General features: G+C 26.4%; 1 protein-coding gene across 2 annotated transcripts in view; it reads right to left on the bottom strand.

The window, feature by feature from the left end:
• The window catches only part of LOC122505982 (ribokinase-like), a 182393-nt gene extending 168470 nt beyond the window's left edge, over positions 1–13923 (bottom strand). For both annotated transcript variants that reach the window (XM_043617911.1, XM_043617912.1), the window contains exons 1-2: positions 13776–13923; positions 12659–12791 (exon numbers count right to left, since the gene is read on the bottom strand). In XM_043617911.1, the coding sequence (XP_043473846.1) occupies positions 12659–12791; positions 13776–13822 (180 nt within the window). In that variant the 5' untranslated portion in view covers positions 13823–13923. The remainder of the gene's footprint in view (positions 1–12658; positions 12792–13775) is intronic.

The raw sequence follows: 13923 nt of genomic DNA, 5'->3' as shown, positions 1-13923 counted from the left end.
TTTTCTAAAAATATATTAAAGATTTACTTGCAAATTTTTTATAGTTAATAGTAATGAATTAGAACAACACGATTAAGAAACTCAATTAACAACAATAGAGAAAGTTTTTAATTGAAATTAATCGATTTCTTCTATAAGGGATATCTCTGTTTTTACTTTCCTGTGGATTAGAAAGGATGTGAAAATGGATAGAGAAAGATAGCAATGTGTGAATAGAAAGAGATAGAAAAGTTCTATCTTCTTTAATTCACCACTTTGCATCCCCAATTTCTTATCTCTTTTTATATATTTTTTTCTATATATTTCTATATCTGAAACTGTATATAAAGAGATTAGAAGGGATAAAAAGATATATAAATATAAGGTTATAGAAAGAGATAAACAATTTGTATCTCTTTTAAGTATCCATTTTGCATCTCCAAACTATTATACCTTTTAATCTTTTTTTATCCCCTTTTTTTAATCTCTTTGTATCTCTTTACTTCCAGCAGGGAACTCCAATAGTGCCAAAATGGGCCCTTTTCATGTGGACGTCCACATATAGGGCTAGGATACAGAATCAACAAAAAAATTTGAGGTAATATCATTTTTCATTTAATTTTGACTAGACGCACCGTGTGACATACTCAAGATTCCACTAGAAAGTGAGGTTAGGTTTCAAAACTTGACTTATAAACATTTAACACTTGAAAATTTCTTTCAATAAGAGCATTTTATATTTTATCGTAAGCACTTTGCGTCTTTTAACCATATTTTCACTAGTTTTAATATTTAATTTTAATAGTTTAGCTGTTTAGCACTGAAATTACAATGAAATTCACACGACGCGAAACACAACTGTCACTGCGTTTTATTTAAAGACAATAACTAGAGGAGCTCTTACAGACAATTAGAAAAATTAGGCTTTTTCAAATTGTTTGTCAAAAGTTCTATTCCTTTTAATGCGCTTCTGAAATTCGATGCAGTCAATTGAGAAAAATAAACATTTCAGATTTACTCGTCGAACATTCTATTCTTTTAAATTGACTACCTAGAATCGTTAGCAGTCAATTTAAAAGAATAGAACTTCATATTTTTTTCAAAAACTTGCAATGCCATAAAACTTAGCGCATTAGGAAAAATAGAAAATTTGAATTCCTTTCTATCTCCCGATCGACGAGTACACGGAGAAAAATAAATAGTAATAATTATACTATTTTCAATGCAAAATTATTACTTTTAAGTAGTAATTTTGAAACTGCTCGAAAAATAGTAACTTTTGCTTCGTATTCAAACGATTTTTACTTTTTTGAAAAAGTATAATTTACTTCAAGGAATCTAAATTTTATTAAAAGCCGAGTAATATTTAAAATGTCCCGAGCAATTAATACTCTGAGCGAAGCAACTTTTATTACGAATCAGAGCAATTATTACTATTTCGGTAAAGATTTTTACTCGTAAAAGTAGTAATCCGTACCCACACAATGACGCGCCTCACAACGACGGGCGAAACGAATGCCGGCGCGCCTGCGCGTCTGTCCACGCCGTGACGAAAAAAAAATGCTGCTGTAGAGAGCTATATTGTCTCGTTTTATTTTAATAAATTAAAATAAAATAATCAGTGCGTTCAAAAAATATTTTTTCAAGTAATTAACACTCTGCATGTGTATTATTATTCATTATTCATAAGTTTTACTTTTTTTCACATTCTTACTTACAATTAACAACTTAACATATCGGAAAATCTTAACATCTATACACGGAAAGAAAAAGTCCGTCAATCATTAATAGACTAGTATATTACTTTGAGACGGGACACAAAATCATTGAATGGATAACATACTTTGAGTCACAATCAGTGACGAGTTGCTTGCCAAAATTTAGAAAACTGTCATCAATATATAAAACTCGTTCACTAAAATTTAGAAAACTGTCTATTAAATTTTCTATGACTATCAAAAGCATTCAAAAAATTCAACTTCTTTCAGAATTATCCCTAATTTTAGACACTATTTGGTACAGAATGAACACATTTTTTTCGTTGCACAGTTCCGATATTTTATTTACACTCTTAGACGCTTTAGACCAACACATTTTCGCACTTATAATAACTACACGTAGAAACGCACACTTATAACACTTTAAGTTTAGAAGCGAACTGTTCTTATATACCAAATAACAAAATTTTTCACAACTTGTGAGAAATGATTTTGCACTAATAACTACTTTTTAATTAGCGAGAAATATAAAAGAAAATATATTTTCATCGAGGTCAATTTCTAGACGCAATTCAACTGCAAATTATTAGTTAAGTTAAATATTCACATTACACATAATAGTATATAGGGATATGTATAGCAGACAGCAAAAACACATGGACTATAGAGAAACCGGAAGAAATGCGCATCGGTACACTGCGCAACAATGCGCTAGTGAAGAGCGCCGATTTAGAATACGAGTCAACTAACGTTTCACAAACTTTCACTAATGATTCGTAAACATTCAAACAGCCATTGATAACAATTCAGCATTAAATCTAAAACAATTGGTCACATACTGGCATTCTAATCAATCCATGACTCGTTTTCAATCGTTAAGTAAAGTTAAGTAACCATCAACGGAAAAAGAGTCCCGTCTCAAAGTAATATACTAATCCATTAATGGTTGACGGACTTTTTCTTTCCGTGTACAGTTTCGAACCCTACCTAACTTATATCTAACGCAACCTAAAATCGCACGCATTTATACTAAGCCTCTCGGCTACGCAATCGCTATGGAGAAAATTTCATGTTACCCGCATATATCTCTTTTCGATAAAGTGAATCATAAATTATATTTATTTAGATAAGTTACTGCATTAAAATATAAACATTTATAATAATAATAATAATAAACAGTATTATTAATTTAAAATTACTTATTTTAATTATTAAATTATTAGATTATAATGTTAATGATTTTATTTATTTATATATTTTTTATTAATTAATTAGTAATTCATTAAAAATTAATTAACTAATTATTAAGTGATTATACATGAATTGCATACTTTGGAAATTGATAAATAATTAAAATGCATATAGGAATTAATTATCGCACCACTGATATAAACAAAATTGTCCAAATAACTGAACCGTGCTACACGTGCTTCTTGTAACCTAGAAATGTTGGATCACTTTGACGTCAGGTTACGGTCGCTGCGCATGACAGTAGTGACGTGATTACACACATAGGTGTGTAACAGTAGTGGTACGGATTACTACTTTTACGAGTAAAAAGTTTGTTCTGCAATAGTAAAAGTTGCTTCTTGCAGAAGCAATCTTTATTTTCCGCAGTATTAATTATTAGAATTTCTACCAGTAATATTTACAACATATCAAATGTAAAAAGTAATACAAAATTTAATAAAATTTATAATGACGATGTAAAAATTAAAATTCTTAAAGCAATTTTTAAACGTGACTACTGTAATAATTACTATTTGTAATTTTTACTACCAGAAATAGTAATTTTTACTTCATGCGAAGTATATTTTACTATGAATAGTAATTTTTAATATAAAAGTAGAATTATTACTATTCCATAGGAACTTTTACTAGAAACTCAGCACCATTTTTCTCCGTGTAGAGAGCAATAGAGAAGAATTGATTTTTCTGAAATTTTGATGGTTCCCGTGGAGTAAATTTACCTTTCTCCGAGGTAAATTCGCGTATTCAGAATAATTCAAAATTCTCGTTTTCAAGCATATTTTGTAGAAATTGAATTCTTTTCTATTCTACGCTTCTTACCGGGTTCATATATTAGCTTGAAATTTGTTCCTAGGGGGTTTTTGGGGTCGCTGATTACGAATCTGAAGTCAGATTCGTAATCAGCGACCCCAAAAACCCCCTAGGAACAAATTTCAAGCGATTTCATGAACTTTTGAAAATTGTATCCATCCTGTGTTAAATTTTGTAAAATTGTTTATTTTCAGGCATCATTTTGAATAAAAAATACCAAAAATCTTAAAACGCAAAGCATATTTTCAAACTAAAGCTATCAAGAATACGTTTTTATACCTTAGACTAGCTGTCGTACCCGTCTTCGACAGGTTTTAGTTTCTACACTGTAAAAAAAGGGAGTTAAATTTTAACTCCCCAGGGGATTCTATAAAATTCGCACCCATTGGGGAGTTAATGCCAGGGGAGTTAAATAAAGAGAGTTAAAACTTGACACCCAAATGCCAACTTTTCAAGGAAAAAATAACTCGCGCGGGTGTTGATGAAGGGAGTTAGTAAGTTAACTCTCTTTTGGAGTTGATTTTTAACTCGAAAAATTTCACTCACAACTCCCGTGAACAGGTCACAGGTGTCTACCAATTGGGAATTTAATTTGACTGGGAAAAACTAATAGGTAATTAGTTACCATTAACTACTTCATTAGGAAAATATTACCATTTGAATCAGTAAATGACTTTTTCTATCAAATACTATTTTTAACTAATTCATATATTTATAAAACAGTATTTGTCAATTTGTAGTTCTTTATGCGTTTCTAGTATTTTAATTAATGCATTAATAATTAATACTAATTTTCCACCAGCTTTTGGAGTTATGTAGAGTCTAATTCGAACTAATTGTATCGCAAGTAGGCCCCACGTTACGACTCCTAAAATCTAAAATAAGACCTATATTGTAAGCTGAAAGTAGGTCCCAGTAAAAAAAGAAGTATTGAGTGGAGCGTTTAGGAATTGAGTGAAGCTCTGAGCCAATCCGGATTCGAGTAAAAACCGTATTGGGACGTTTGACTCAATCTTTTTTTCATCCGCCGAATACTGTCTTATTTTAGCATTAAAATTAAAATCACATGACCAGAGTACACATTATAAATTGAAAGCACAATTGTCCTGGAATGTAAAAATGCCGATTTCGATAAGAAACAGTGAATATTTGTTAAAAATTGGTAAGAGCAAAGTTTAACAAGCGCGACTAAATTTACCATGTGAATAAATGAAGTGGTTAGTTTAAATGGACGAAAAGAAATCTACTGTTACCGACAGAAAGTTCCTAGAGAATTGTTAAACAATGAAATTTCATTGTTTTGTTGAATTTACCACAATTCTCTAGGAACTTTCTGTCGGTAACAGTAGATTTCTTTCAGTACATTTCGTCCATTTAAACTTACTACTTCATTTATTCACATGGTAAATTCAGTCGCGCTTATCAAACTTTGCTTTTACCAATTTTTAACAAATATTCACTGCTTCTTATCGAAATCGGCATTTTTAGATTCCAGGACAATTGTGCTTTCAATTTATAATGTGTACTCTGGTCTTGTGATTTTAATTTTAATGCTAAAATAAGACCGTATTCGGCGGATGAAAAAAAGATTGAGTCAGACGTCCCAAGACGGTTTTTACTCGAATCCGTATTGGCTCAGAGCTTCACTCAATTCCTAAACGCTCCACTCAATACTTCTTTTTTTACTGGGGTCTTAAATTTTGACAAATAAAAATATTAGAGGAGAGTCTCCAGTTGTGAGACGGGTTTTATTTTTGATCCGTAAATTGTAAACGGATAAACAAAATTGTAAATAAAATACACCGTTCGAAAGGTAACAGAAATACGCAACTTTTATTAAAAGAAAGTATAGTGTTTCGATGAACTCAAAAAATTTTACGATACATTTTCCGAGCACATCGCTTTTATAAAAAAAAAAAAATGTCTCCAGTTGTGAGACACTCATTAAAAATTGCTAAAATTTAATAAGTTTGACATAAAACGTTATGTTTAGTAGAAATAATTAAATATATTAATAATATATATTATTATATACTAAATAATAATATTTATTCGCCAAAATATGACTATCAAATAAACACAATTTAATAGCTTCAACAAGAGCATTAAAATTGATTTCTTCTGAATCAATTGACTTTTTTCCACTTGACATGCCCAAAAATACTAAAAAAAAATCAAAACAACATTTAAATAGTATGCCTGCAAAGTCGTATTTTTTATGCTGCCCAGATGGGTGTTGACACCGTCTCACAACTGGTGATATGCTGTGCTTGCATTTTGTCAGCAAAATTTACATAATTTCTATAATATTGGAAGTTACTCATTTTTCTTTTTTTTAAATGAATCCTTATAGTTTTGCGCATCAATATATCGTAATTTAATCTTTCAAAAACATTGAGAACATTCTTCAATTTGCAATTGTTTAAAAGAATTGTTAATAACAATTATAAATTTTCATTTTTTAGCAATCGCTTTATTTCATCTTTAAAGTATAGACTTTAAGCTTTAATTTAAAAAAAAATTACTTAATTATCTTTATTTGTTTCAAAGTAATAATAAAATGAAAATAAAATGACCTAAAACTTCAATACCTAATTACTTCAAAAATAAAATTTTTTTTTGAAAAATATTTTAGGGGGAAAAAGTGTACTCATATATCTACTAAAAATCATAGATAACTTGAAAATTGGAGATAAAAATTTTTCAAGTGGCCGGTTTCACTTATTTTGACCCTTTTACTGTATACCCTTTATATTGAACATATATATTTTATTTTCTACGTTAAATATGACAATACATACTATGAAATTTTGAAACTTAAAACCTGAAAATATCAATATAGAAATTGTTTGCAAACTCACGTTCATTGATTTTAGAAAATTTGTAATCGACATCAATTTCATGACTCTAATAACTTTCTAATAAAATAAATGTATTTAATTAACTATAATAATCGTCGTATTCATTCTGTCCAGTCTGTCCACACCTGAAGTTAGTCATGGTTATTCTTTTGTTTTCTATTCGTTTTGATAGAAAATAGAAATAAAATATAAAATAACGATTTTTTAACAAAATTTATGCTTTTGTTTTTTATATGTTTTGATAGATAATATTACATTTCTTTATTTTGTTTTTATTTTTTTAATTTAATAATAGGTATTATTTTTATTTCTCAAATAATTCAAAAATATTTTTATTAATCTAAAAAAATTATTAATATTATTATATTATTCATTATTTCCTTTGATTCTAAAAAATTAGCATTTTGTAACAAATATTTTAGAAAATTAACAAATGTAAATCCTGTAAAATATTTTCTTTTTTTTTAATATGAAAAACTTTATTACTTAACAAAATTTTGACTTCTTCCTTGACTCTAAAGAATATTCTGATTCTCTCTAAAAATGATTAGATACTCCAAAAAAATGTTCCATTACATTTATTTACGAATTTCTTTAATTCTAAAATCATTTGAAAACATCAGTTACTTCTTTTCTAAATAAATTTTAATCATTATTATTTTCCCACAGGAATAAATTATTTTTAATAATTTTTGAAAAAATAAATACTTCAAATAATTTCAGAAAAAAATTCAATTAAACTTTTTTAAAATAATTAATTCTACAGAATTGTTAGTTATAAGTATGAAAAATACAAATTTTTAAAGAATTTGATTTGGAACCATTTTAAAATTTAATTATTTCTTAAAATTCATGCTATAATGCTTTTAATATTCAATTATTATGTAGAACTTTAACTGAAATTCATTTTGAAATAAATTTTTATTAGAGAATTCAATAATTTAAATGCAAAAATAAATAATTTATTGAATAATTATCGTTATACGCTGACGATGCTGTAGCGATGGTAAACACAGTTGTTAGATTGCGTAAACTTTTAAAAACTATAGAAGAATATTGTGAACTTAATGAGTTGGAAATTAACACATCAAAAACCGAAATAGTCCACTTCAGAAGGGCAGGCAAAGCAACAACAGAAAAATTTTATCTTAAGGGAAAATTGATTAAAATTGTAAACTCGTATAATTATCTAGGTGTAATGTTTTCTTGTTCTACTTTGGGTAAAAAGGCAACCGAAAATGCAATAATGAAAGCTAATCAAGCATTTGGGGCTGTAAAACAAATTATAAATAATGGGAAAATCGACTCATGGGAAGCTCAATGCAAATTGTATTATAGTATTGACGCAACAACGACCTTGTATGCCGCACATGTTTGGGGGTTAAGATATTTGTCAAAAATTGAAACTGTACATACTACACATTTCAAAAAGTTATTATCCCTTCCAAAATGTACATTTAATGCTGCTCTTCGACTAGAACTAGGACTAATTAGCTTGGAAATTAAAATTTTTAAGGCGGCTTACCTTTTTGTAATAAAAATACTGAAAATGGAGGATTCTAGAATACCGAAGATTTGTCTTAAGCGTCAAGTTGAACTTATGCAACGATCTGAAGTTGTACTTGAATATAATTGGGCTGCACAATTTGACGCACTTTTAAATAAGATTAATTTTTCAGGCCTATTGACGACTCTTTCTCCAGAAGAGTGGTTGAAAAATTTAGATTTGGCATTAAATCGGTATGAAAGATATCTAAAATTTTCAGATATTTTAAAATTTGAATTCTCTGGTTCGAGAATGCAAAATATATTAAGATCGCTTGAAGATAAAACTGCCCTTTATTTATTAAGACGACGTAATTTTTATTTAACAAAAATTTTTATACAACTAAGACTAGCAAATAAACATTATTTTAGATTTTCATATAAGGGTAATTTGTACAGCTGGGATCAGGAATCAATTTGTATGGTTTGCAATTTAAAAGAAAAGGAAACACTGTATCATTTTTTGTTCGATTGTCCAATATATAGTAATTACAGAAATTTTTATTTGGCAAAATTGGGATTGAGTGATGAATGCAGTGAAGCGATGACTCAGATGTGTAATGCACCCGATGAAGAGAGTATTAAAAAGATTTGTTTTTATATAATAAATAGTTTGTTGTTGCGTGCGTTCATGTTGAATGAGTAGTATAGAAAAAATCTAAAGGCTGATATTATCAAATATATTGTAAACGGAATTCTTCTGCTACAAAATGTTATATTTTATAGAGCAGAATAAATATATTATTATTATTATTATTATTATTATTCTAAAAAATTAGCATTTTGTAACAAATATTTTAGAAAATTAACAAATGTAAATCCTGTAAAATATTTTATTTTTTTTTAATATGAAAAACTTTATTACTTAACAAAATTTTGACTTCTTCCTTGACTCTAAAGAATATTCTGATTCTCTCTAAAAATGATTAGATACTCCAAAAAAATGTTCCATTACATTTATTTACGAATTTCTTTAATTCTAAAATCATTTGAAAACATCAGTTACTTCTTTTCTAAATAAATTTTAATCATTATTATTTTCCCACAGGAATAAATTATTTTTAATAATTTTTGAAAAAATAAATACTTCAAATAATTTCAGAAAAAAATTCAATTAAACTTTTTTAAAATAATTAATTCTACAGAATTGTTAGTTATAAGTATGAAAAATACAAATTTTTAAAGAATTTGATTTGGAACCATTTTAAAATTTAATTATTTCTTAAAATTCATGCTATAATGCTTTTAATATTCAATTATTATGTAGAACTTTAACTGAAATTCATTTTGAAATAAATTTTTATTAGAGAATTCAATAATTTAAATGCAAAAATAAATAATTTATTGAATAATTAAAATTTCTTAAAATTTAAGTCTGATAAAGAATTTTATCAAAACATTTTTAAATTCATTTTTTGAAGGCACAAATATGAAATTTTATGCAAAGTTAGCAAAGCAGTGATATATTTTGTAAATTTCAATTTTTAACGAAATTTTTTAAAATTATTTTTTGTGATTAAGTATGTAGTTAAGTGATTAAGTACCAGTTTTTATTGTTAATAGGCATTATTATTAATTATCTATTAATACTAGGAGAAACTACACGCGCGTTTTTTTAGCTGTCACCTGTAATAATTTCAAAAGATAACATTTTTGTAATTTTTCATAAATTTTTCAAAGAATTTTTTATTGAAATTTTGTAAAGATAATCGAATTTCTTTTGAGTAATGATAATAATAATAATAATAATAAATTAAATACTTTGTTTGGCAGGCGTGACATTTACTACTTATTTATATTATTTATAAAAAAATTTTAAATACAAATTTCATAAAATTCAATTATTTTTTTAATTTTTAAATAGAAAATTATTCCAAAATAATTAATAAAAAATAATTTTTTCTCGATAGTTTTTCAAAAATTAAATTATTTAAAAAAATTAATTTTAAATCTGTAAAGTCTAATTATTGTTAAAAACAGGAAGAGTTTGAAATATATAAAATCTTTTCAATGCTCAAGAATAACATTCAGAATTTTCTTATGAATTCTTGAAATTGAATATTATTCCAGCACTTTTGACAAAATTTTCTGATTTTTTCCTGATTTCCCTGAATAAATTTAGAAAAATAGTGATTTTGTGTAGAATTCTTCTGAATAATTGAATTTTTGAATGTTAATGATATGAAAATAATATTAATTAATTTTGACTAGAAAACTATTAGAAACAAAATAACAAATAAATAATTAATTCTAATTAAATGTAATTTATTTTTGATAATTAATAAGTCAAAAATAATGTAATGAACATATTTTTCATTATCGTCTCATCGGCATTCACGCTTTCATTAATTTTCATGTGACATGTAATGTAAAAATTACATTATTGTTGTATATATACACCTAGAGAAATGATTTATTTGAATTAAATAAAATTTATTTCAAACAAATAAAAAAGGATATTTGTCACAGAACCAACTAAACTTTTATTTAGCTCAAATAATATTTTTTATTTGAATTAATATATTTCGTTTAAATATCCATTTTTATTTAAATGAAAAAAATTTTATATTTTCTTTAAATATATTTTATATTTAGAGCAAATAAAAAACACTTTTCATTTTAATAAATCCTGTAAGCATTCTAAAATATTAAAATTCACTTATAACCTTCAAATAAATTTAACAATCACAATCACTAATGGAACTTTTAATATTCATTAAAATAAATGTTTATTTTTATAAGAATATTTGTTAAATAAAGTCAGGTTTTTTTATTGTTAGTCATTTTACTTTACTTTTTCACTTCATATGTAAAAGTCCACTGTCACATTTTTCTCACAAAATCTCAAATAAGACACTAAAATGTAAATGAAATCACATACAAATCTGTTACTTTGTACTAATTAAAATTTTCACTTAAAAAGAAAAATTCTGTACTTAAATCAATTAAATTTGTTAACTATTCATGATGAATAAACCTCTTATAATTGTACGCGTTAAACTGTTAAAAGCAAAACATCTTATTGTTTTACTATAGCAATGCAATATGCGCAGGCGTCTACTTATAAGTCAAACAAACATTTATTTGAATCAAATATATTTTTTATTTGCTACAAATATACTATTTCATAAATTGCAAATATATTTCTTTATTTTAGATTAATTAGTGCATTTATTTGAAATAAATATTAGTTTATTTATTTTAAATAAAATATTTATTTGCAACAAATAAATTTTTCTTAAATATACACTTTTAGTTAAAATAAATAACTTTTTTCTCTGGGTGTATATATATATATATATATATATATATATATATATATATATATATATATATATATATATATATATATATATATATATATATATATATATATATATATATATATATATATATATATATATATATATATATATATATATGTTAAAAGTGAAACAAGAAACTTCACGCGCGCTTTAGCGCGCGTTATTTGTGCTAGTGTAATTTAAAACATCAACCGATATCACTACCAACTTCATAAAAAATTAAACAATATTCAACAAAAAAAATTAATTAAAAATTTTGTCGAAAATCAAAAATATGATTTTGGCTTAAAAATTCGGATATATTATATATATTTCATTTTTATAGTGAAAATTAGTTGTATTTATATTAAAAGCTATAACATGAATTTTCAAATTCTTGCAATGTACAGACAAAAGTCTGATCTTATTTATAAAGATGATTTGGAAAAATCGATATGACAACTAATAAAATTGGATCTGAAGAAAAATTACTTTACAAAATCTTGTATTTTTTGAGTATTTTTGAAAAAATAAGGGTTAAACGTCATTTTTTTGGAAATTTTGACCGTGCCATTTGAAAGAGCGACCCCAAAAATGTATGGATTTGTCCTTGAACAATTTTTAATAATTTTTTTCTTTTAATATTATGAGCTTGAAACCGAAGTGAAAAATCAGCACATTTGAGCGTCTTTACGTTAAGTACAACGCATACTTAAAAAACAATAATTTTTGCTCATTATTCGCGTCAAAATAAGGAAAATTGTGAACAAGTACACACGTCAAATTTCTAATAAAAATGCCTATTCACATTGAAACGTGTATAACTTAGAATAGAATACGTGTTAACTATTAAAAATTTTTTTATTCATAAACGATTGTTTATAAATAAAAAAATGTTTAAAAGTTAATTAACACGTATTCTATTCTAATTTATACACGTTTCAATAGGCTTATAAAGTTATTGAAACTTCGGGAGGTTATTCATATTCACATTTTCTGTTGATTTTCAAAATTTGGTAAAAATCTACTCATTTTTAATTTGGGGTCGACCCTCCTTAACCCTCTGTCTACGCGGACTTATCCCCACTCTAGCGCTTTTGAATATAATTCCCATAGTCCCCACCAGTCGACCGGATTGTCGTTTTTTGTCGATAACGGTCACTTGCGTAGGTAGAGGGTTAAGGCTTAAAAAAATTTACAATTTTTTTACCGCTGTTACAAATGCAGTTGCAGCTTCAAGCCTTGCTGCAGTTACGCACTGATTAGCGCCCTTGCCTCCAAAACCTTGCTCAAATTTTGACCCTATTATTGTTTCTCCAGACTTGGGTAAACGCTGTGAATATCTATAAAAATTGTTCAATATAGAATGTTTAATTATAAAGAGAGTCAATTATGATTAAAAAAACAAGTTTCTTAAGAGGACAGTATAAACATGAAAACAAAATTTTCTACTTGCAATTTTTTTTAAATAAAAAGAAATATCTAAATGCAATTTTTTTTAAATAAAAAGAAATATCTAAATGAAACTTTGCACATTTATTTTCACAACAAAATATTTTACAAATAATTCTTTTCGGAATTTTCTGATGTATTTTTTTGCCTCTGCAGATTTAAAAAAAACAAAAAAGTCGTAGTGGACGTGATCTTGCGTCACTAAAACGTCTGAAAAAAATATAAAACGTGGATTTTAATCAGTATCGAAAAACGCCGCCATTTTATTATTTTTTGACAAAAAAGGTTTCTTTAAGTTCCACTCATCTATATAGTGATTTCTATGCTGATTAAAACCACGTTCGTACTTCTTTCTCAGAGGTTCTACGCCAAAATCACGCCCGCCATGTACAGTAGGTTACAATTTATGCCTTCTTAGTTTGAACGTGTCGCGCTCATGTTTTCATGGGAACATATCAGTGCGACACGTTTATACTAGGAAGGCATTTTTGTAACCTACTGTACCCCTTAAGGGAAAGTCAAAGTTCTAATCAATAACAAAAAGCAAACTCAATGGATTTTGACACAAACCGTATGGGGAAGTTATCTCCAATATGTTTTGCTCGCCCTGAATACAATTTTTTATTATTCAATAATTTTCTCAGTAAGAGTTGACAACATATAATAGTGGCTATTTTAGATCGTGAAAAAGGAAATTTTCAAAAGAAACTAAAATTTTGTGAAATAATAATACTTTGACATACCCTTATAGTTTAGTTGAATCTAAAAATAATGATATGACTCTCACAATATAAATTTATCTATTAAAACTGATAATATTTTTGTAAAAGTTGAGCAATAATTTAATATTTATTATGCAAGTTAACAAAACTTACGCAGTAAAATCAATCATGCTAGAACCTACAACTACAATTTTCGACATTTTGTGCTAATTTTAAAGTTTAAACCTCTTGTTTAAATAAATTCATTCGTTTAATCTGATACAAGGTAATTGCATTTTCTGCTTGTAGGTTTACTTTAATG

This window comes from Leptopilina heterotoma, unplaced genomic scaffold, assembly GCF_015476425.1.
Source record: "Leptopilina heterotoma isolate Lh14 unplaced genomic scaffold, ASM1547642v1 Lhet_384, whole genome shotgun sequence".
Classification (NCBI taxonomy): Eukaryota; Metazoa; Arthropoda; class Insecta; order Hymenoptera; family Figitidae; genus Leptopilina; species Leptopilina heterotoma.
The sequence above is the reverse complement of the archived record's forward strand: the minus strand, read 5'-3'. Positions and strand labels throughout refer to the sequence as shown.